General features: G+C 39.2%; 1 protein-coding gene across 2 annotated transcripts in view; it reads right to left on the bottom strand.

Moving 5' to 3' along the window:
• The window catches only part of CHPT1 (choline phosphotransferase 1), a 31,983-nt gene extending 10,602 nt beyond the window's left edge, over positions 1–21,381 (bottom strand). For both annotated transcript variants that reach the window (XM_021687560.2, XM_021687559.1), the window contains exons 1-4: positions 20,938–21,381; positions 7,674–7,821; positions 7,236–7,377; positions 1,077–1,161 (exon numbers count right to left, since the gene is read on the bottom strand). In XM_021687560.2, the coding sequence (XP_021543235.1) occupies positions 1,077–1,161; positions 7,236–7,377; positions 7,674–7,821; positions 20,938–21,210 (648 nt within the window). In that variant the 5' untranslated portion in view covers positions 21,211–21,381. The remainder of the gene's footprint in view (positions 1–1,076; positions 1,162–7,235; positions 7,378–7,673; positions 7,822–20,937) is intronic.
• Positions 21,382–21,692: the final 311 nt, after the last annotated feature.

Below are 21,692 nucleotides of genomic sequence, written 5' to 3' on the forward strand. Positions count from 1 at the left end.
ACACTGAGTAATATTCCATTGCCTGAATGTACCATAATTTATCCATTCACCTACTGAAGGACATCTTGGTTGCTTCCAAGTTTTGGCAATTATGAATAAAGCCGCTGTAAACATCCGAGTTCAGGTTTTTGTGTGGACATAAGTTTTCCGCTTATTTGGGTAAATATCAAGGAGCACAGTCGCTGGATCCTATGGTAAGAGTATGTTTAGTTTTGTATCTCTTACTATTTTTACTGGAGGTATATATCTGAGTGATTAAAAACATAGAGTCTGGAATCAGTCTTCTTAATTCCAGTACTTACTAGCTATGTGTCCTTGGACAAATTACTTAATTATTCTAAGACTTACTTATAGAACAATAATGATAGTATCTATTTCATAGTATCGTTCTGAGGGTCGGATAAAACCGTGATGGTAAATTGTGGGAACATAAGGTGTTCAGTAAATGTTAGTTGTTGGCTGTTGATATTATCCTTATTATTCTTAATTCTATGGGCATGAGGTTGTGAGTCAGCCGGTGTTATGGACTTGGGTTGTAGAGTCAGAATAATTTATTTCTTCCTAAATTCTCTTTCTATGCAAAGCATGGATTTGTAACACTGGCCTCCTGAGAGTTAACTTTTATCAGAATACTGAGGCCAACCAAGCAGAAAATAAAAACACTCCTTAATATGGGCAACTTTACCTCATAGATTATAAAAAATGCAAACTATTAACTTTTCTTTCCTAATATTGAGGAACAAGTTTCAAACATAAAATATTTTACTGAATTTACTTTTTTTATGTATCTATTTTATGAGATAAATTTTAGCCTGGAAAAGGTAGTTCAACTAGTGTGTTAAAATTTTGTATTAGGGTAATGGGGTCATTTTCTTCTATGTGGTAATATATTCATGCATAGGGAAAGTGCCAAAATAAGGTATATAGGATAGTAAAATTATAAAATGAAGAAAAAAGATTAAGAAGTGGTATGACCATTAAATGTAATGCCAAGAATTTCTGAAGAAAATTAACAATGCATTTTTTCCTAAATATTTGTAAAGTACTTAAATATAAATTTAAATATTCAGATTTACCGTATAGTCCCACATTGTTGCTCCTTCAAATGTAGACAACACAAAGATCATCACTAAAGCTAACTGAATTTCAGTTACATCCACTCTAAAGAGAAAGGACAAAGAATAGAAAAGGTATTTGTAAATAAAATTCCTGAATATGAAAGTCAGTTAACTATAGGTTACACATCAAAGATGTAAGAGTCTTTATAGGCTTAGCTTATTTATACCTTTAGTTCCATCACTGAATTATCCATCTACACGTTAAGTGAAAAGCCCTCTGAACAACATGTGCTCGCATATAGGTAAACATTAGGATATGCACAAGGGGAAAAAAGCTTGTACAGCATGTATAAAATTGCTGAGAGCAGTTATCATTGAGATTACAGAAGGATTTTAGTTTCTACTTTATGTACTTCTGTAAAGTTTGAATTTTTAAATAACAATCATGTATTACTCTTGTAATTAGGAAAGATAATAATATAAAAACAACCAGATGACTTAAGACAATTCTTAAATACTCCCAAGTGAATTTCGCTTAAAAAGTAGGGAAAATTCAAACAGCTTTCCTTATTAGGTTACTAACAGTCAATACAGTTTTTTGGTTTCCACAGACATTTTTCCTCTAATATATGAACATACTTAAGTTTCTTTTTTAAAAAAACCAACTAAACCAACCAACATCAGTCTCTAGTCCACATTCCCTGAAGCTATCGATTCCTCTTCTCCTTTGCTCCATAAAGAGGCTAACTGAAAAGTAGTCCATATTTGTAATTTCTTCCTCTTCATATTTGCTGCTTAATCCACTGTATTCTGGTCTTCGGCCCCATTCTACTAAAATTGTTTAAGGTAAACCATAACTTTCAATTTATCAAATCTAAGGGATACATTTCAGTTAGTACCTTGGTAACTTCTCTGCAATACTTAAAATGCTGATCATTCCCTCTTTCTTAAAATGTTTTGCTATGTTCTTATTTATTCCATGCTCTCTCCTGATTCTCCTACCTTGCTGGAAGCTCTTCTCAGGCTCGTTCCTAGACTGCTGCTTCTTCCACGTCTTAAATGCTACTATTTCCAGAATTCTATCTTTTCTCCTTTTAGATTTTCTTAACAATTATATCTATACTTAGACTACCATTTATAGGCTAAGAACCTCAAAATCCCTATCTCCAAATCCACATTTTTTTTTTTTTCTGCTGAGCTCCAGATTTTTATATCTGTCTATCTACTTGAAATCTCTGCTTGGATGCCCTGGACTCTTTAGATGCTAGAGGAATACTTACTGCTCTGCAAATATAAGATATGTAGCAATTACATGACAAAATAAAACCAGACAGGTAAGAAAATACTTCCAGACTAAGTTACTTTGGGGGCAGTTAGTAGGAGAAGGTGAACTGAACATTAACCCACAAATAAAAGGAAAATATAAAAAATGATAACCAGTATTTATAACATCAGTTGCAGGCAAACCAAGGCCTCCAGGCTGCAAGTCAGTTGAAAAAAGTAAACATAATAATATAACATGTAGTACTTTGTAGAGAAAAAAGGAAGAAAAGTACTAATATTTACTGAGCATCTGAGTCTTATCAGCTATAAATTATTCCAATAAATTATTTTTTGGAGAGGGAAATTGAAATGATTTTTCCATGCCTATACTGGAACAGCTGAATATTGCCATAGGAAAATGACTCAGAGCCAGCACTCTTTCTACTACACTTATAAGTCATTATCAGAGTTTTGTGCTCTTTTTCCAGTAACAAGAGTAGAATTACATTAAATTATCTGTAATTTTCCTAGGTTATGACTAGTGACCAGAAGCAACTAGGAAAGCTGGTAGGGAACAGAACAAGCTTTCTCTCAATGAACTAAATGACCCAAATGAGGATTGAGCTAGGAACCTTGGTTTCACATATGCATAATTCATACCACAGATTTTAAATTAAACTCAAAGCTTCATTCTCCCTCTCTGCCTTTTAAGGATAAACTAAATAAATGACAATTCTTGAGTCTGGAAGAAAAAAGCTGAAAGGATAGATAAAAAAGAATAGAATCACTTATCAAATACTCAAACATCTGAACTGTGAAGAAACAGTTGAAGCTTAAAAAATATATTAGACAAATAAGAGAATATTCGGTATAACAATTTACAAAAACTTAGAGAACTCAATAATGGGTCCAAGTTTTGGATCCAAAAAAAGCCTTTAAAGGATATTGGGGATATTGTGCAAGTATATCCTTAATCCCCAGTTGTTATCATGGAGGACAATCTACAACAGTGTTATTCAAAGTGTGGTCCAGGGTTTGTAACCAGTTTGCAATGAGATAGGTTCAGAAATTGAGAGTAAGCATTTCAAAACTTTTATGCTAATTCGACAGAGTAATTTTGTATTTGTTGAATTAAATGAAATATTGAGGGCTGTATTTTGTAAGTTGGTTTTTGTTTTTTATTTTTAAACCACATGTTATTAGTCCACCATGGATTGAGGGTAGGGGCAGAAACTAGTCCTTTACCATAAAGTTTTTTGAGAAATGAACCTAATACCATATGGAAATTTTCATGCTTTTGAAATAAAAGAAAATTATCACCAAGTCTAAATGTCCACATGTAAGTAACAAAATAGTACATAATACAAGTAAACATTGGACTTGGTTTAGGTTTTAAAATTAAGCTTTAAACATTGCTCTATAGAATTGCACAAGGTACTTGCTACAGGAGAGCAAACATGCTATAAATAAGATATGCCTTATTTCACGCGGCAAACATTAATATAGAGATAGATTTTAACTGTAATCCTATATTATGCTAAGGAAAATACTAATTAATGTGTCACTGATTTACTAAAAAAAATCTTTAACAGTTGAAAATTATAGTTAAGGGGTGCCTGGGTGGCTCAGTCGTTAAGCGTCTGCCTTTGGCTCAGGTCATGATCCCAGGGTCCTGGGATCGAGCCCCGCATCAGGTTCCCTGCTCCGCGGGAAGCCTGTTTCTCCCTCTCCCTCTCCCCCTGCTTGTGTTCCCTCTCTCGCTGTCTCTCTCTCTGTCAAATAAATAAAAATTAAAAAAAAAAAAAAAGGAAATTATAGTTAAAAATACTTATTAATGTTTTAGAGTTTAAATGATCTAATTCAAGGTAACAAATTCATACTGGCACTGAAATCCACATATTTTCAAAAGATAAAACATGTTACAATGAAAACATCCACAAGTAAAAAAGAATAGTTTTTCTATTTCTCTTCTGTATTCCAATAATATAAATACTATAAAAATTAAGCCTCTCAATAGATAAACAAAGAAGATATCACACACACAAACACGGGAATATTACTCAGCCATAAAAATGAACAAAATCTTGCCATTTGCAACAACATGGACAGAGCTAGAGGGTTTTGCTAAGTGAAACAGATGAGTCAGAGAAAGATACCATACAATTTCACTCTTTTGTGGAATTTAAGACATAAAACAAACGAACAAAGTAAAAAAGAGACAAACAAAAAAACAGACTCTTAATTAAAGAGCATAAACTGATGATTACCAAAGGGAAGGTGGGTGGGGGGATGGGTGAAATAGGTGATGAGGATTAAAAGTATACTTATCATGATGAGCACTGACTAATGTATAGAACTGCTGAATCACTATATTGTATACCTGAACTAATATAACACTGTATGTTAACCATACTGGAATTAAAATTTTTTTAAAAATTTAGCCTCTCAAAAAGTGACAAATTTTCAGGAAATCCATCCAAGCCAACAGATAATTGATACTGACACAGTTTGTAAGCATTGCCAAAGGCGTGGCTGATGTCCTACATGTAGATCCTTCTTGTAATGTTAAGCTGAACCATCAATCTAGCCTACTCAACCTCCATGATATTGTTGACAAAGTGAAAAAAATATACTACTTAGGATCTCTGCCATCCAGTGTTAGTATTTAATTAATTAATTAATTTGGGGGGGAGGGGCAGAGGGAGAGCGAGAATCTTAAGCAGGCTCCACGGCCAGCATGGAGCCAATGCAGGGCTCAATCTCACAAACCCGAGACCATGACCTGAGCCGAAATCAAGAGTTGGACGTGGAAGCCTAACTGACTGAGCCACCCAAGCACCCCACAGTGTTAGTATTTTAAATGGCTGCCCACCCCCAGCACTCAGGATCTCTTCCTGCCCCTACATGCTGAGGACTCAATCACAATAGTCATTTGCCTAATGTTCTAAGAACTTTCTTTCCTCATGCTTCTGCCTAGGGTGCTTTTACTCCAATTTGTCTGGCATAGTCCATCCACAAGTAACTCATCTTTGTATGTCCAGTTCTAGGCACACATTAGGTTCTCAATCAACAGCAAATGAGTGTAAAATTTACAACTAGGCCAGGGTGAACTAATTCATTTCAGAAAGATTTTTAATGAAGTTAGAAGCCAAAAAGGTAAATGTTAGTCATTAAATAGTAAAAACATTAATAATTAAGCAGAACACTGCATTATTATACTACTCTAGTTTACCATAGCAAGTTCAGCCAATTAAAATGCATTAGATTTTGCAAAGCTACTTTTCTATTTTAGCATATCTTAATTTATAAATACATACAGATTCTTAATTTCACATAGTTGCCTTGAATTTTTAGCCAGGCTTTTTGATCCTTGGGCTCTTGATCAGTAGATAAGGAATCAGCTAAAGACTCACGTTTTCCATAAAAGCTTTCTTAAACTAATTCAGCCTACAGTTACCTTCTTACTTAGGATTTCTTCAGTGCTTATGGAAACCTACAGCAAGTCATTTTACACTTGGTGATGGACTGCATTAACAATGTCACAGGAGTATTATCTCATCCCTTTAATACAGTGTACTATATAGGAGCTAGCTCCTAAAACAGGGATTTTTTTTTTTTAAGATTTTATTTATTTATTCATCAGAGACAGAGAGAGAGAGAGAGACAGAGAGGCAGAGGGAGAAGCAGGCTCCCTGCTGAGCAAGGAGCCCAATGCGGGACTTGATCCCAGGACCCTGGGATCATGACCTGAGCCGAAGGCAGACGCTTAACCATCTGAGCCACCCAGGCGCCCTAAAACAGGGATTTTTAAAAAATGCATTTTGTATCCTACAGAATCTAACACATTGCTGATCTCATGGGTCTAAACAGCAGTCACTAAGAATATTGGGTTTGGAATCAAACAGATTTGAGTTTTATCCCTCACTCTATACTTATTAGCAGTGTAAGAAAGTTACAGAATCTCTGCCTCATTTGTACAGTGGAGATTAATGTGAGGAATAAATGAGATAATGCATGTAAAGTACTCAATATAGTGCCTGAAACATGCAAGTGCACGTAGCTGCAATTACCCATAATTTTCAATGTGATGAGTTGCCTAAGGCCTTCCCTCTGTTACATGATCCACAGATTTGAGCTTCTCTCATTTTTATCATCATCAGAGGTTTTGGATTTTTGGTTTTTTTTTCCAGAGCTGTTTCTCCTATGCAGCAATAAAAGAGGGGCCAAAAAGAATCAGTAGACGTGGGAAGGCAGAGCTGAGAATGAACCAATGGCAGATAGTTCCTGAAGGATCAGGCAGAGAGGGAGCTAATGGGAAACAGAAAGAATATTGAGCTCCTGCTTCATGCACTGTTTCCTGGTGTCTAAGAGGCATCAAACGCATATATATCATCTAATGTTTAGCTCTAACATTTTCAAGGTGCTTTTACACTCACCAATTGCCTACCACAACTGAAGAGTCTCAAAATTACCTGTTGTTGGTGACTGATGTAATGGGTGCCCCTTTTTGGGCACATGAAGATTTGACCAAAAAGGACCTTAGGATTCCATATTTCATTATTTTATTATATAAGTCAAATGTTGTTTACTTAAGTACTGCATATTCTTTTTCTATATTATTCAGGTCCCTTATTTTTCTTTCTCCTGTATAATGTAAGCTTGGGTTAGTAAGCTATTGAAGTGGAGAAAGGGAGAAAAAATAAAATTATTATCAAATACATAGCTATTTATAACATGCAGAATACCTATAAGACTTAAATTAAGGTGTAGCATTTATGGATGCTCCAATAATTTAAAAGATAATTTAAATTCCTGATTGAAGCTTTGTCTTTCTTATGGATAAATAAAATATAAAAGATTGTGAAAATAAACTGAACTATATTTTAAAATGTACAACTTAAAAAACATACTTACTTTCCAAACCTCAACACGCCTGAAACATAAGTCTGCCAATGAGCACAATAAAACATGAACATCCCAATAAAAGAGCAGAAAAACAACCAGTCAGGATGAGTTCCTAAGCGCACAGCAACTGAAGCTCCAACTGCCATAAATACTGAAAGAAACAAGGTTTAAGAACCATTAAGAATTAAAAATAATTAATGAAATAATTGCCATGTATTGTTTAGAAATACAGTTTTAAAGTATGTAATCTTGGCATTACAATAAGGTACACTAAACAAAATTAATTTTTGAATATACTTTCAAAATACACTGTGCAAATTTGCTCCCAAATGTACACCTACCCAAAAAGTTGACCATTCAAACAGCTCAGTTCATTTTAGTTTTTGAGCCATCAGCAAAAAATAAAAAATAAAAAAAGAGAGAGAGAAAAAACCTTCACTAACTTACCTGTTGAAAGAGAGTCACAACCATGGTCAAAAAGTTCCCCTAAAGGAGAACAAGAATTTGTTCTTCTGGCTTGTTTCCCATCAATAGCATCCAGTGACTGGTAGATAAAGAGTCCCAGTGCACATAAAAGGTATGTCCAGTATGGTGCCTAAAAATAAATGTAAATAATACTATTAAATGACAACAAGCTAGCTTCCGTTTGAAAACAGTTCAACCTAAGCCAATTGACACATTTTCTTGTGTTCTCACCTTATATCACCTCCGCGTATTAAACATTCATAACCCTCCTTTTGCAGATGAGAACTAAATTGAAGAATCAAATGAACTGTTCTAAGTCCTATGGGTAGAGGGACAAAGAAGTCCATATTGTGAGAAGCACAAAATTAAATGAGCAAAGATTAGGACCCTGATTTTAGTCCTAATCCACAGCTCTCTCAATATGTTATTTACAATATGGCACTAGATTTGAAATTATTCAGTAAGATTTTGCTATGAAAAAAGATCTTAAAGACAAATCACAGACTTCTTCCATTCATGATGGAGTATCGGGACTGGATCTATTTCCCCCCCTCATAGCAGTAAAATAAATGAAACAAGTTTTCAGACAGTGCAGGCAGTGAAGCACTGTGATCCCTGACAGGGGGAAACAAATGAGGTGAGCCCTGTAACTACTCCAGCTTAGTACCTACGGGCAGTTTTCAGACCACAGTATAGGAATGTGGAGCCTGAACAGAGCCCAATGATCTTGCTCTGTTGAGGAGAAACGTAGCAGAATTCAGGAAGGTCAAAGCAGCTGGGATTTGTGGAGCACAGTACCAGAGAAAAGAGGGACACAGACCTACAGAAGGGTACCTTTGAGTCTTTGGCTGAGAAGTGACCTGTGCCTGAATAAGATAAAACTATTAACCAAGGCCAGGGAAAGAAACACTGAACAGCAAAAGGCCACATAATTCTTGAAGGCCACACAAAGCTGGGAATTTTTCATGTTCCCACTAGGCACAGCAGAAAGACTTTGTAATACCTAGGACATTGGGTAGAGTTCTCACAAGTGTATTGCCTTAGCAGTGGAGAGAAATTAGCCTGAGACTAAAGGCCTCTTGGAAGAGTCCTAACAGACATAAAGTCCAGCCTAAAAAGAACCCAACTGATCCTATTTAACTCAACTATAACCAACACAAAGTACAATATCTTAAAGGGATTAAAAAAAAAATCTAGTACCCAAAGATATAAAATTCACAGTGTTTGGCATCTAATCAAAAATTACCAGTCATGCAAAGAGGCAGGAGAATATGATCAACAACTAGAAGTAAAATCAATCAATACAATCAGACCCAGGAATGACAGAAAAAATGGAATTAGATGGAATTAGATGAGGCCATTAAAAGTTATTATAAATACACTTCATATGTTCAATAAGGTGAAGGAAAACATAAAAGACTCGGGTGAAACCCGTAGATATTAAAAAACAGTATTTGAAATGTAAAATATACTAGATGAAATTGGACAACGCAAAAAAGATCAATGAACTTGCAGACTACTGATGGAAACTATCTAAAATGATGCACAGAAAGAAAAAAGACTACCGATAATTGATCTGGGTGGGACAACAGAAGCAGTCTAACATTTTTATTGGAGTCTCAGGGGAGAGAAGAGAGGGTTGGACATGAAAAATGTAAGAAATAATGGCTGAAAGATTTCCAAATTTGATGAAATTTATACACTCGCATATCCAAGAAGCTCAACAAACACCAAACAGAATAAATATTTTTAAAAAACCCACCAAGGCACATCATAATCAGAAACCAGAGGAAAACTGAAACATTATATACAGAAGTGTGGATAATACTGACAGAGGAAAGAGTCTGTAAACTTGAAGACAGGTGAACAGAAATGATGCAATTTGAACGAGAGAGAAAAAGATTTTAAAATGATCATTCTTTCTTTAAGCACTTTGTAAATATACTCTTCTTCCTCAGGGACCTATGTGATGATAGGAATGGTCAACCCAGATTTCTTTTCTTTTTTTAAAGATTTTATTTATTTATTTGAGAGAGAAAGAATGAGACAGAGAGAGAGCATGAGGGGGGGCAGTGTCAGAGGGAGAAGCAGACTCCCTGCTGAGCAGGGAGCCCAATGCGGGACTCGATCCCAAGACTCCAGGATCATGACCTGACGCTCAACCAACTGAGCCACCCAGGCGCCCCTCAACCCAGATTTCTATGTCTTAGAGAGGAAGTACAGCAAAATTATTAAGAAGTAGGGTTTTGAAGTTAGATCTGTGTTTCAGTCCTTGGCTCTGTCATTTAATAGCCAAGTGAGCCTGGGCAAATCACTTAACCTCTCTAAACTGTGGTTACTCACCTGTAAGATATGAATACTTATAGTTGTTATCAGATGAAAAAATTCTTAGTTTTTTACACAGAGCCCGACACACAGTAAGTGCTCAGTAAAGGTTAGCTATTCTCACTAAGTCGTTCTGTATACTTTCAGTGGCAAATATAATTTTTAAAATACCAATCTATGTATGGTTTATGGGGGAATTCTACAAATATCCAATCAACCTGCTAACTCGTTCCTCAATCTTTCTAAGTAAATAGAAGTTTACTCTGAATTAACTTTAATAAAAGTTTCATTTGTTAACATTAGATGCCCAGTATTAATGACCACGCTACTAATTGCTTAAAAGGACTTATTGAGTCTCTTCCAGTTAAAAGACAAGCAGTATAAGAAATAATTTAAGAATAGAAGCAACCTGAGTTATGAATATGCATATTAAAATACCACAGTCAAAGAAACCATAAGTGTTGGTGAGGATGTGGGGAAGAAGGAACAGTTGTGCACTGTGGGTAGGAATGCAAACTGGTGCAGCCACTGTGGAAAACAGTCTGGAGGTTCCTCAGAAAATTAAAAATAGAACTACCCTACGACCCAGTAATCACACTACTGGGTATTTACCCAAAGAATATGAAAACACTAATTTTAAAGTATATATGCACCCCTATGTTTATAGCAGCATTATTTACAATAGCCAAATTATGGAAGCAGCCCAAGTGTCCACTGGTAGATGAATGAATAAAGAAGCTGTGGCATATATACAAGGGAATATTATTCAGCCCTAAAAAGAATGAAATTGCCATTTGCAACAACATGGATGGAGCTACAGAGTATAATGCTAAGTGAAATAATCTGAGAAAAACAAATACCATATGATTTCACTCATGTGGAATTTAAGAAACAAAATAAATGAACAAGGGGGAAAAAAAAGAGATAAACCCCAAAATGGACTCTTAATTATGGAGAACAAACAGAGGGTTACCAGAGGGGAGGGGGTTGGGGGGATGGGTGAAATAGGTGACAGGGATGAAGGAGTGCACTTGTTGTGATGAGTACTGAGTGAGGTATAGAATTGTTGAACCATTATATTGTATACCTGAAACTAATATAACCCCGTGTGTTAACTATGTTGGAATTAAAATTAAAAACTTAATAAAAAATTAAAAACTTAAATGTCACATTCAATTCTGATTACCATGCTTTTAAAGGCTTATCTGCAAACTATGAAACAATTAAGAGGGAGCTAAAAAACAGAATTGATAAATCATTATGACAGTATAAAAGTGGAAAAAGCAAAACAAACCACCTAGAATCTTTCTTGAAAGAATCCCAAAGTGTTTTGAAGAGAACAATCCCAGTGACTCTTTTCAAACTAGTAAATTCTTACCCATTTTTTCCTACTATGAAAAATTATATTGTTTTAATTCTGATAACCAAAAGCGAGCAAAGTTATATTTCAAATCTATGTAAAATTGGAAATTGAAGTTATTAAAATTTCTGGAATGACTAAAGTCACTTATCTAATTTCCACCAAGCACCTTCCCCCTACATGACAGACTTCTAAAAGTACATCATCTACCTGACAGGTATTCCATTTCTCCCTTCTATGCACAGAACCTTCTTATACTGAGACACTGGAGCCAAGGTCCATGTTAAAACCTTATTTCTGACCTCTGATTTGGGAGACTGGCTGCAGGCAAATCAAAAGGTGTTAATGGAAATCCATACTAAGATAAATTTGGTCACTCCTGGACACCACAGTTGAGGGTGGACTCTGCCCCTCATTTGGAAAAAGGAAAGGAAGACTGGTTCACTAGTTTAAAACTACTTTATTAGGATACTGGAAGAGTTAAGATTTAGAGCTTAATTAGGTAAAGAGTGCAGGGGAATTTGAACAAGGAAAAGAGAGAGGAGTTCTTAGCCCAAATGAACGTTGAGGCCTGGAAAATGCAAGGTTTACTCATGAGTCAGTGACCAGATCCCTGTTTCAGGATCAGAAGGTCAACAGAGAATCACAGCAATCAGATTGGAAATGTAGTAACATTATCTTAAACAGTACAACAAAGGGCATTTTTCAGCATTATTTTATTTGATACGGCAATCCACAGAGACAGGACAGTTATGTTCCTTTTATTAAAGTCAAAAGTAAAACTTAAAGAAGGGGTGATGACATCCCATCGAGACGAGTGGCCAGACTGGGCCTGGGAATCAGACCCGGGTCTCCTGCCCTGCCTTACGATAAGGGATCCATCATGCCACAGGCTGCAGAGACCTGGATTCTTACTTCACAGAGTACCTTTTCCTTCAAACCTGCTGAGAAGCACTCTCCTGCTCACACAATCCAATTTCAAATGTAGTGAGCCTAAGAATATGGCTGTGAGCCACGGGGGCCAAACCTATCTTTTCTTTTCCCTGATGTCATCACCTCCACCCCCACCTGAAAGCTATTAAATTAAGCCTGCAAATTGTCATCTTCTTGGGGCACCTAGGTGGCTCAGTTCGTTAAGCATCTGCCTTCGGCTCAGGTCGTGATCCTGGGGTCCTGGGATCGAGCCCCGCATTGGGCTCCCTGCTCGGCGGGAAGCCTGCTTCTCCCTCTCCCACTCCCCCTGCTGTGTTTCCTCTCTTGCTGTCTCTCTCTCTGTCAAATAAATAAATAAAATCTAAAAAAAAAAAAAATTGTCATCTTCTTTTCTAACCTGTTATCTCTGCAAAACCATCTCCAGGTTGGAGATCCACTGGCCAGGAACCACAGGACCCTTCCTTCCAGGAGTCTGCTCAAAACAGATGTAATTACAGAACAGACTCCAGGTTGAAGGAGGATCTACAAAAGCCACCCCAACTCATTTCATCTTTTCATGTGGACTTATTTTCAAAAATTTAAACATAAGCATGAACAGTCAGGCTTAGATTACGCATTATAAAGTCACAAGCAATTTATCAGAATACTACTATAGAAGGAACCTAGTCAAAAAAGTAGAACTTCTCCAGGTAATATTAGATTCCTAACATTTAAAGTTTTAAATTATATAATGTTCATAGTATCTACTGTATCTTTTAGGATCAGAATTTAAGAATATGTCATAGGAAGCTTTCCAGGTCAACCATCAAGAGCTACATCAATCTTTTAAATGATGACATGTATTCAATTATGTGGTAATATCACACATAATAACTTCACTAATAATGAATCTTTCATTATTTCATGAAAAATTATTATGGAAGTTTATTCTAGAAAACAAAATTATTACTAAGAATCAATCATAACCCCTAGTCGTTTAAAAAAAAAAACACTAATAAATTTAAATTGCTTTTCAGTTACACCACTAAAAAAGAGCCGTATAAAAGTAAGTTTTGGGTAAATTTTACTTTTTCGGTTACTTGAATTATAGGATGCTATTATTCATTTTACAATTAGAGAAACCAGAGTTCTGAACCAGACCATATGGCAATTGTTCTCATTAAAAATAACTCTGGGTCAGAGAGAACACTCACATATAAACCAATTATTTATCCTCTTTTTTATATGTGGGTCTGAATGAGCACACATGCATCAGGAAAAGGAAGAAAAGACTTAGAAAGTGATCAGTGAGCACATCTCTGCTCACTGGACAAACTTCATTTACAAGCGTGGACCTTAAAATACTCAGTTTTCTGGAACACATACTTGGGTCTTCTGTAAATGAAAATGCTAGACTAGATAGTCTCCAAGGTCCCATATTTCATATTAGAATATAATTCTCTCAAGGGTATGAGGCATACTATCTTGTTTTTAAAATCTGCTGTACATACCACAGAAGCTAAATTACTAGGTGATCTAATTGTTCCTTATCAGGTAAAATGGTTTCCAAAGAGAAGAATTCATGCCCTGGGTTGTTCCTGCGGAGTGGTTAGAAGTGTGCAGTCTAGGGTGCCTGGGTGGCTCAGTTGTTAAGCGTCTGCCTTCGGCTCAGGTCATGATCCCAGGGTCCTGAGATCGAGCCCCACATCGGGCTCCCTGCTCAAGGGGAAGCCTGCTTCTCCCTCTCCCACTCCCGCTGCTAGTGTTCCTGCTCTCGCTATCTCTGTCTCTGTCAAATAAATAAATAAAATCTTTAAAAAAAAAAAAAAAGAAGTGTGCAGTCTGGGACACCTGGGTGGCTCAGTTGGTTAAGGGTCTGCCTTCAGCTCAGGTTGTGATCTCAGGGTCCTGGGATCAAGTCCTGCATTGGGCTCCCTGCTTTTCCCTCTGCTTCTCTCTCTCATGAATTAATAAAAAAAATCTTTAAAAAAATAAAGTGTGCAGTCTGGACTCTATCTGCACCCAGATCCTTGCTTTCATCACCAGCTGAGTATGGATGAGTTACTTAACCTTCCAATGCCTCAGTCTCCCTTTATCAAACATGAAAATAATCACTCTTCCTGTCTCATCTGAAAATCAAAGTATTACAGGGAAAGTGTTGAGAAAAGTGCCCGGCATGTGGAAGGAGCTCAGTAAGTTTTAGTTGTTGTTATTACTGATACCACAAAGACAATTTTAGATGATTCATGGGTCAACTTTCATTTTAATAATTATGTCTTTATTTTAATATATTTTGGAAATATTTTAACATATTTAAAAAAGAACTAGCATTAAAAAAAGCTAGCATAGCTATCACAGCTATGACTTTATAGATATTAAGGCTGAGAAATAGTCCATGTCTTTTTTTTTTTTATTTATTTGTCAGAGAGAGCACAAGCAGGGGGAGCAACAGAGGGAGAGAGAGAAACAGACTGCCCGCTGAGCAGGGAACCCGATGTGGGACTCAATCCCAGAACCCTGGGATCATGACCTGAGCCGAAGGCAGACGCTTAACCAACTGAGCCACCCAGGTGTCCCTGAGTCCACATCTTTAAAAAGGAAGATATTTAAAGTTGATGTAAAGAAAAATAGTAAATAAAAAATAGTGTATATATAGGTAATACACAAAAGTAAAAATCTCCCCAAATTAAAATCTAGGAAATACTGGAACTATATAATGCCTATTTATATAAATTTTTATACTTAAAAAAATTATCTCTTTGCTTTAAATGGCCTTGGGTGTGAGCTGACACATATGCAAAAGGTATTATATAACCAGTAACAAGTGGGTCAGCTGCTAACAGGGAGATCTCATTTATCCAAACAGCAATTGACTTCTCTCTCCATAAAAACAGAAAGTGCATTTATAAGAGGTAGGAAGAAAGAAAATTAGAAGAGGGGTCATGAAATGTGAAAAAATGTACTGCTATGTGGTGTTAAAAAGTGGATTTTTTTAAAAAGAAAATTCACGGCGTTTCTAGTTGACAAGGAATCTGACACCGTTCTAGCCCTGTGATATGATGAAGAGGTTGTTTACTGTGCGCCTGTGGCTGATGGGGCACTTCCTTGTTTACAGAGGGAGGGTTCCCACCAGGCCTAGAAGTTTCCAAGAGCAGCTGGTGGTCAGGAAGGGTAAGATAATTCTCAGTCACCAATCAGGAAGGGGCCTAGGGGCTTACTGGTTTCAACTAAGACCTTCAGGCTTCAGCTATGGTTAGGAGCCAGCATTTGAGAAGAGCATACCCATTTTCAGGAAATGAAGCAGGTTACAAGTAGGCAGCTTATACAAATGCAGTTTGACCAGCAATTCAGGACCAACAGGGCTCTCTCCTGACTTTAGAAATTACTTTGGAAAGGTAACTTTCTTTTTATATTTTGGGGAATAGTCCTTTTTTCCTCTTTTTTGTAAACCTTCTTTAGTACTTACTAGAGTTCTTGTTGAAAAGGCCAGTCTCTCACTGTGCTCAGGGAAACAAGAAGGGAGAGGGGTATGAAGAGAATCCTTGGGTCAGATGGATCATCAACATCAACTGTACTGGGTGCTTTCACATCTGTTCTGTTCTTTAAGTTGCAAAACCCAAGTGGTCAGAGCCTCGGCGCAGGTCAAGTCTAAGGAGGAAGAGCTTATATAATCAAGTATAGGAAAACCATAGGAATCAAAGGGACAAGCCCCAAAGCAATTACCTGCAGAAGCTCCTTCCAGCCAGAGCTGGGACTGTGGTGAGGCCAGTGAGCCACCTAGGCTTCAGAAGTTGAGGCTGCATTTACCCTCAGGGTCAGGGTCCTGCATCTGCCTCTTTAAGTCCTGAGGCCTGAGTGCCTGCTTGCTTCATTTTAGTGACTTCCCTGTCCGGCTTTCTAGAATTTTCACCTCTGGAAAGGAGTTGGAGTTTATATTTTGTTTTATTAAGAGAGGCCACTCCCTTACAAGAGTCCTGCCTTAATAAATGATGCTTGATAAGTTACTGAGCTGGTTAAAAGAAAAAAAAGACGGAGATAAAAAGTAAAAAGGAAATACTAGATTTTGAAGAAACCAAACCCAAGGAAAACAATCTGAGTAGGAATCTAAAGATTATTGCCTTTTCTTATTATTCCCCAACAAATAATTACAGTGCAAAGGCAACTATAATCTGAATTATTTCAATAGGGAACAAACCATTTCTTAAGGTCTTTCTGACTTCCTTAGAAAAACTTCCTTTTTGGTTCAACTTTCTATCATCATTAACAAAATAAATATATTAATGCCCTCTGACCTGACCCTATGCTAGGTACTTACTTGCTATAATCAATGACAGTGGTGTGTCATTGAGGATGTCACTAGGCTAGAAAGAACTAGATTCAAATCACTGAGTTTTCTTTAAAGATTTTTTTTTTTTTTTTTTTATTCATGAGAGACAGAGCGAGAGAGAAAGGCAGAGGGAGAAACAGGCTCCCAAGGAGCAGGGAGCCCGATGCGGGACTCGATCCCAGGACCCTGAGATCATGACCTGAGCCGAAGGCAGACGCTCAATCATCTGAGCCACCCAGGCGCCCTCACTGAGTTTTCTTATATACAGATTTAGGAATTGCATTAAATAAGCTCTGAAGTCCTTCAAACTGTAGAAGGCTATGATTCTATTTTTTTTTTTTTAAAGATTTTTTTTTTTAATTCATTCCAGATACAGAGATACAGAGAGAGAGAGAGAACATGAGTAGGGGGAGAAATAGAGGGAGGGGGAGAAGCAGGCCCCCCGCCGAGCAGGGAGCCCGACGCGGGGCTCGATCCCATGACCCTGGGATTATGACCTGAGCCGAAGGCAGATGCTTAACCATCTGAGCCACCCAGGTGCCCCGGCTGTGATTCTATTTTAGGATTAGGCAGGAAGGAATGGGGGCCAACGACTCCATGCAGAGTAGTATTCAGATAGAAATGCTTCATCCAGGTGAGGAGGGGGCAATTCAGTTCCTCTTTTCTCTAGTAGCCCTAACTCTTGCTTACTCTTGTTAAAATTCCCAGGACAAACAACCGATAAGTATTTAATCCAAGACCAGCTTAAACTGAATAAGGGTGGAAAAACATCATCTCCCAAGATGACATTTCATTCATGCCAGCAATAATTTAGTGAATATTTACTAAGCCTCTGTGTTGTGCAAGGCGTTGTGCAGTGCAGAATGTACAAATGGGCAATCTCTGTCTGAACTTAAAAGCTGGAAGGTTGTCCTGCTCAGTAAGGACACACATAACCAAAATGAAATGGAGAAGTTCCACAGGAGACCTACAAAGCCCCATGGCTGAAGCATAGCATTCTGGCTTGGAATCCTGGTCTCCATTTAAAGCTATGTACCCTGGGACTCCTGGGTGGCTCAGTCGGTTAAGCGTCTGCCTTTGGCTCAGGTCATGATCTCAGGGTCCTGGGATAGAGCCCCACATAGAGCTCCATGCTCCACAGGGAGTCTGCTTGTCCCTCCCCCTCTGCTCTTGCTCTGTCTCTCACTTTCTCTAATAAATAAATAAAATCTTAAAAAATAAAATAAAATAAAGCTATGAACCCTGGAAGAGGTTAATTTCTCTTCAGTTTTCTAATCTATGAAACGGGGATAATAACAGTACCCTTCATAAAGTTGTTGAGAGAATTAAATGAGACAATAGGCTAAAGCACCTTAAAATAATGCCTGATACATAGTTAATACCCAGTAAATGTTAGTTGATATTGTTATTTTTATTGGATTTTAGAGGACTGACTCTGGAGAAGGAAGAAAAATTTTATAAGGAAGTCATGTTAGAACTGGGCATTGAGAGATGGAAGCAGGACAGGGGGAAGGAAGGGGAAGGAGAAAAGAGAGGGACAAAAAGAAATCCTTGCTATAGCAAGTAGTTAATTTGGCTGGAGTGGAGAGTTCCTTAAAAGAATGGTAGCATGACATGCAGTTCAGAACACCATTGTAGAAAAAAAAAAAAAGAAAAAAAAAAGGAACACCCATTGTAGAACTTAATTTAAATCATTTAATTTTTTCTATTAACTTCCCTTCATCCCCATTTATGTCCTAGAAGTTAACATAGTAGTTTAAAAAAAATAGATCAAGTGTTATTATTAACATAGATATATAGTCAGCATTGCATTAGGATTACATCCCATATGGGTACATAAGCCTAAACATCTAAATCCAAAACCTTACGTATTTTTCCTAACCCTTTCTGGAAGCAATCTGTCAAGTTTGAAAAGGCACTAAGAATCCTTAAGTCTAAGAATCAGAAAACACATTCCAATCCAGGTTAACATCACTTAACCCTACGGGTCTCAATTTCCTCTTAATAAAAACGTATATACTACTATTACTTCAGGATGGATGGATAAAAGAAATACTAAAATGGTGGAAAGGGCATTCTGGAACGGAAAAAACTTGCCAACCTCCTTGGGTGGATAAAACACAAAGGCAACAACGGATGTGAAAGCATTTTACATACCTGATAAATCTTATATAAAACATAAGGAATTTTTCCTGCATACAACATAGACAAAGGCAGGAACACTGGACCAGAAGGTGGTGATGTGTTGTAAATATATATATATGTATACACACACACATACACACATAGGCTTTGGGGTCAGATCGACTTAGATCTGAATCCTGTCAGGTCCACTCATTTACTAGCTCTGTGACCTGAAAGCAAAGTAGCTTGAACTGCTACACTTCTTTCCTGTGATTGCTGGGATTTTATCAAACAGACACTGTGAATCCTGTAATGGCTTGTCCCCTCACTGCTTCAGCCACTTAGAAGCATGTGCAGGAGCATCTAATGACATACATTTCAGAAACTCTTCTCAGTTTCATCTTATTATTTTAACTCTTATTCCTCCTTTTGGGGCCATTCTGATTTTCTGATTTCACTTTTTTTTTTTTTTAAAGTGTCTGAGATTCCTGCCCTCCCCAACCTTTTTTTTTTTTTTAAATGAGGCTGAGCCTAAAAATTAATCATAATTTTACCTCTTCCATCAGGCCCCTCTTGACACAACTAAACAATCTCTTGGACTTGGTTGTGTGTCCTGGTTTTTAAGTGCTCGACAAATGGTCCTTAAATTAATAATATCGACAAGGTCACAGTTCCACTGCCAAGTATCAGAAACACCCAAATGCTGTTAGCCAAATTTAGGCCTAATAAAAACTAAATTTTATTATACATTGTCAGGACATTTTTAATAACAGTGGTATTTTTAATGTGTTGAGTAATATTTTAAATTTGTTGGGCAAATTGCCATTTTCTACATTTCTCTTCAGGTAATACAGTATTTGATCCTCACTATATCCTTGTGAAATTGGTTTGGTAGGCATGATTTTCTATTTCAGTCATGGGAAAACTGACCAGCAGGGAGAACCCCAGCCTTCCACTTCTAAACCCAGTGCTCCTTCCATTCTAGCACACAGCTCTAGGCCTCAAGGAAATTCTGTAAACAGGCTGCAAAAACCAAAAACTAAAGAAACTTACTTTTTGCAAACAATATGGAAATGAATAACAATGGAAACATCTGCCAAGAACTCATGTAATAAATACAACCATCGATTGGCAAGATAGGTTTAAAACGTCGGCTCCATTAAGTATTTTTTTAAATGGATGCACAGCATGGAAGGCATAAAATATTTCCATTGTATTCCTGCTATTCAGCCTTAATTTGAATTAGTTCCCCACAGAACCTATACTCAAATATGATTATAAAAGGGATTTCACTATTTGGAGGGCAAAGATAAGAAAGCAGTGTCACAGAATGTGCAATGTGATATTTATCTCATGTACTCCACATTAAAGCTAAAAATTCGAGTGAACCCCCTTGGCCTCCTATCCTGTCCCGAGCCCACGGGGTGCGGTGCTTCTGATGAACAGTTGTCCAAAGCCCACGTTATTTACTCTTATTTCGGACACATACGCATTGCTAATAAAATCTGTCGGCTTTTGTGATCCCTGCGTCATGATAATAAGGATTATCTCCTTGCTAATACCTTAGTGTTTTTTGCATGTCAATGAAGCAAAGAGGAAGTTACCTCTTGGAAGTAACTTTCTTTGATCAGTGCTACCAGTAATTTCAGGATCACCAGCACAACCTTGAGAAACACGCGATTATAAGTGTCCAAAGGATAACTCGGGCTTGGCCAACCCGACCTCAAGCCCTGGTGCCGGGCTGGGCGGAAACTGGGGGCGTTCAGTCCCCAGTGTGCAAAGTAACCGACGGCTTGTCCATCTCACAGCTTGGCGCCGGACCGGGTGGAGGCCGGGCAGGCGGCCCCCGGCTCTCAGTGGCCCGGGGGTTGGCTGGAGTGGACCCGGGGCTGAGGCAGTGACCTTGACAACCCCTCCGCCGCCCGGGGAGGCTCGGTGTGGACGCGGGGCTGGGGTAGCGGCGCGTCAGCCTCCAGGCGGCCGGGGGAGTCTCGGGGCGGACGCGGCGCAGGGCAATGGCTGTGTCCGCCCCCCCCGCCCCAGGACGGTCGCCGCGCGGGGGTCTCCCCGCTCCCCCGGCGCCTCCAGCGGCGGGACAGCGGCGCACTGGGGCGAGGTTGGGGTGGGAGGGACGCGGGGATCCCGGGACAGCGGTTGGGGGGCCGAGGCGCGGGCCGCGGGCGGGCGGCGGGCCCTACCTCCTCGGTGGCCGTGGGGCAGTAGGAGATGAGCACGAGCGTGGTGAGCAAGTTGATGGCCAGGCCCAGGAGGGTGATGGAGTTGGGGGCCATCCACAGCGGGATCCATTGGAGCAGCCAGGTCCAGTAGATCTGCAGCGGCGGCTCGAGCAGCGAGACGCCCGCCGCGCTGTAGCGGTGCTCCTCCAGCCGCCGCAGCTGCGCCGCGCTCAGCGGCTCGGTCAGCGCCTTCAGCCAGCGCGGCGCGGGCCTGCCCCCGGCGCCCGCCGCCATGGCCGCCTACGGGCCCCGCCGCTGGGAGGGAGCGCGGCCCGTGCCGGGCGCCAGGGCGGGGAGAAGGTGGAGGGAGGGGCTCGCGGGCCAGGGCCTGCGCTGACCGGGTGGCACTAGCCGGTCGGGCCGGCTCGGGCGAGGTCGAGGTCAGGCCGGGCTGCCCCAGGTCCCGGGGCCCCCGCCCCCAGAGCGGCCCGGCCGCGGGTGCGACAGCCGGGGGAGGGGGTGAGGGCGGGGCCTCGGAGGAGGGGACCTAGGGGAGGGGTTGGGGAGAGTATGGCGAGGTGTCAGGGAGGGTTGGACCGGCACTCGCAAAGCCACCAGGTCACCACTAGGGTCCCACAGACAGTAACTTTCTGGTTGGCGTGCCAGGGACTTGACTTCCCCAAGGGGCTGATGCACTTGCCTCTAAGGTTCGATTCTTCTCCAGGGACGTCTGGCAGCGCTCCCGTGATTAAAGGCTCCTCCCAGGCTGGGCAGTT

Source organism: Neomonachus schauinslandi, chromosome 5 (genome assembly GCF_002201575.2).
Source record: "Neomonachus schauinslandi chromosome 5, ASM220157v2, whole genome shotgun sequence".
NCBI lineage: Eukaryota > Metazoa > Chordata > Mammalia > Carnivora > Phocidae > Neomonachus > Neomonachus schauinslandi.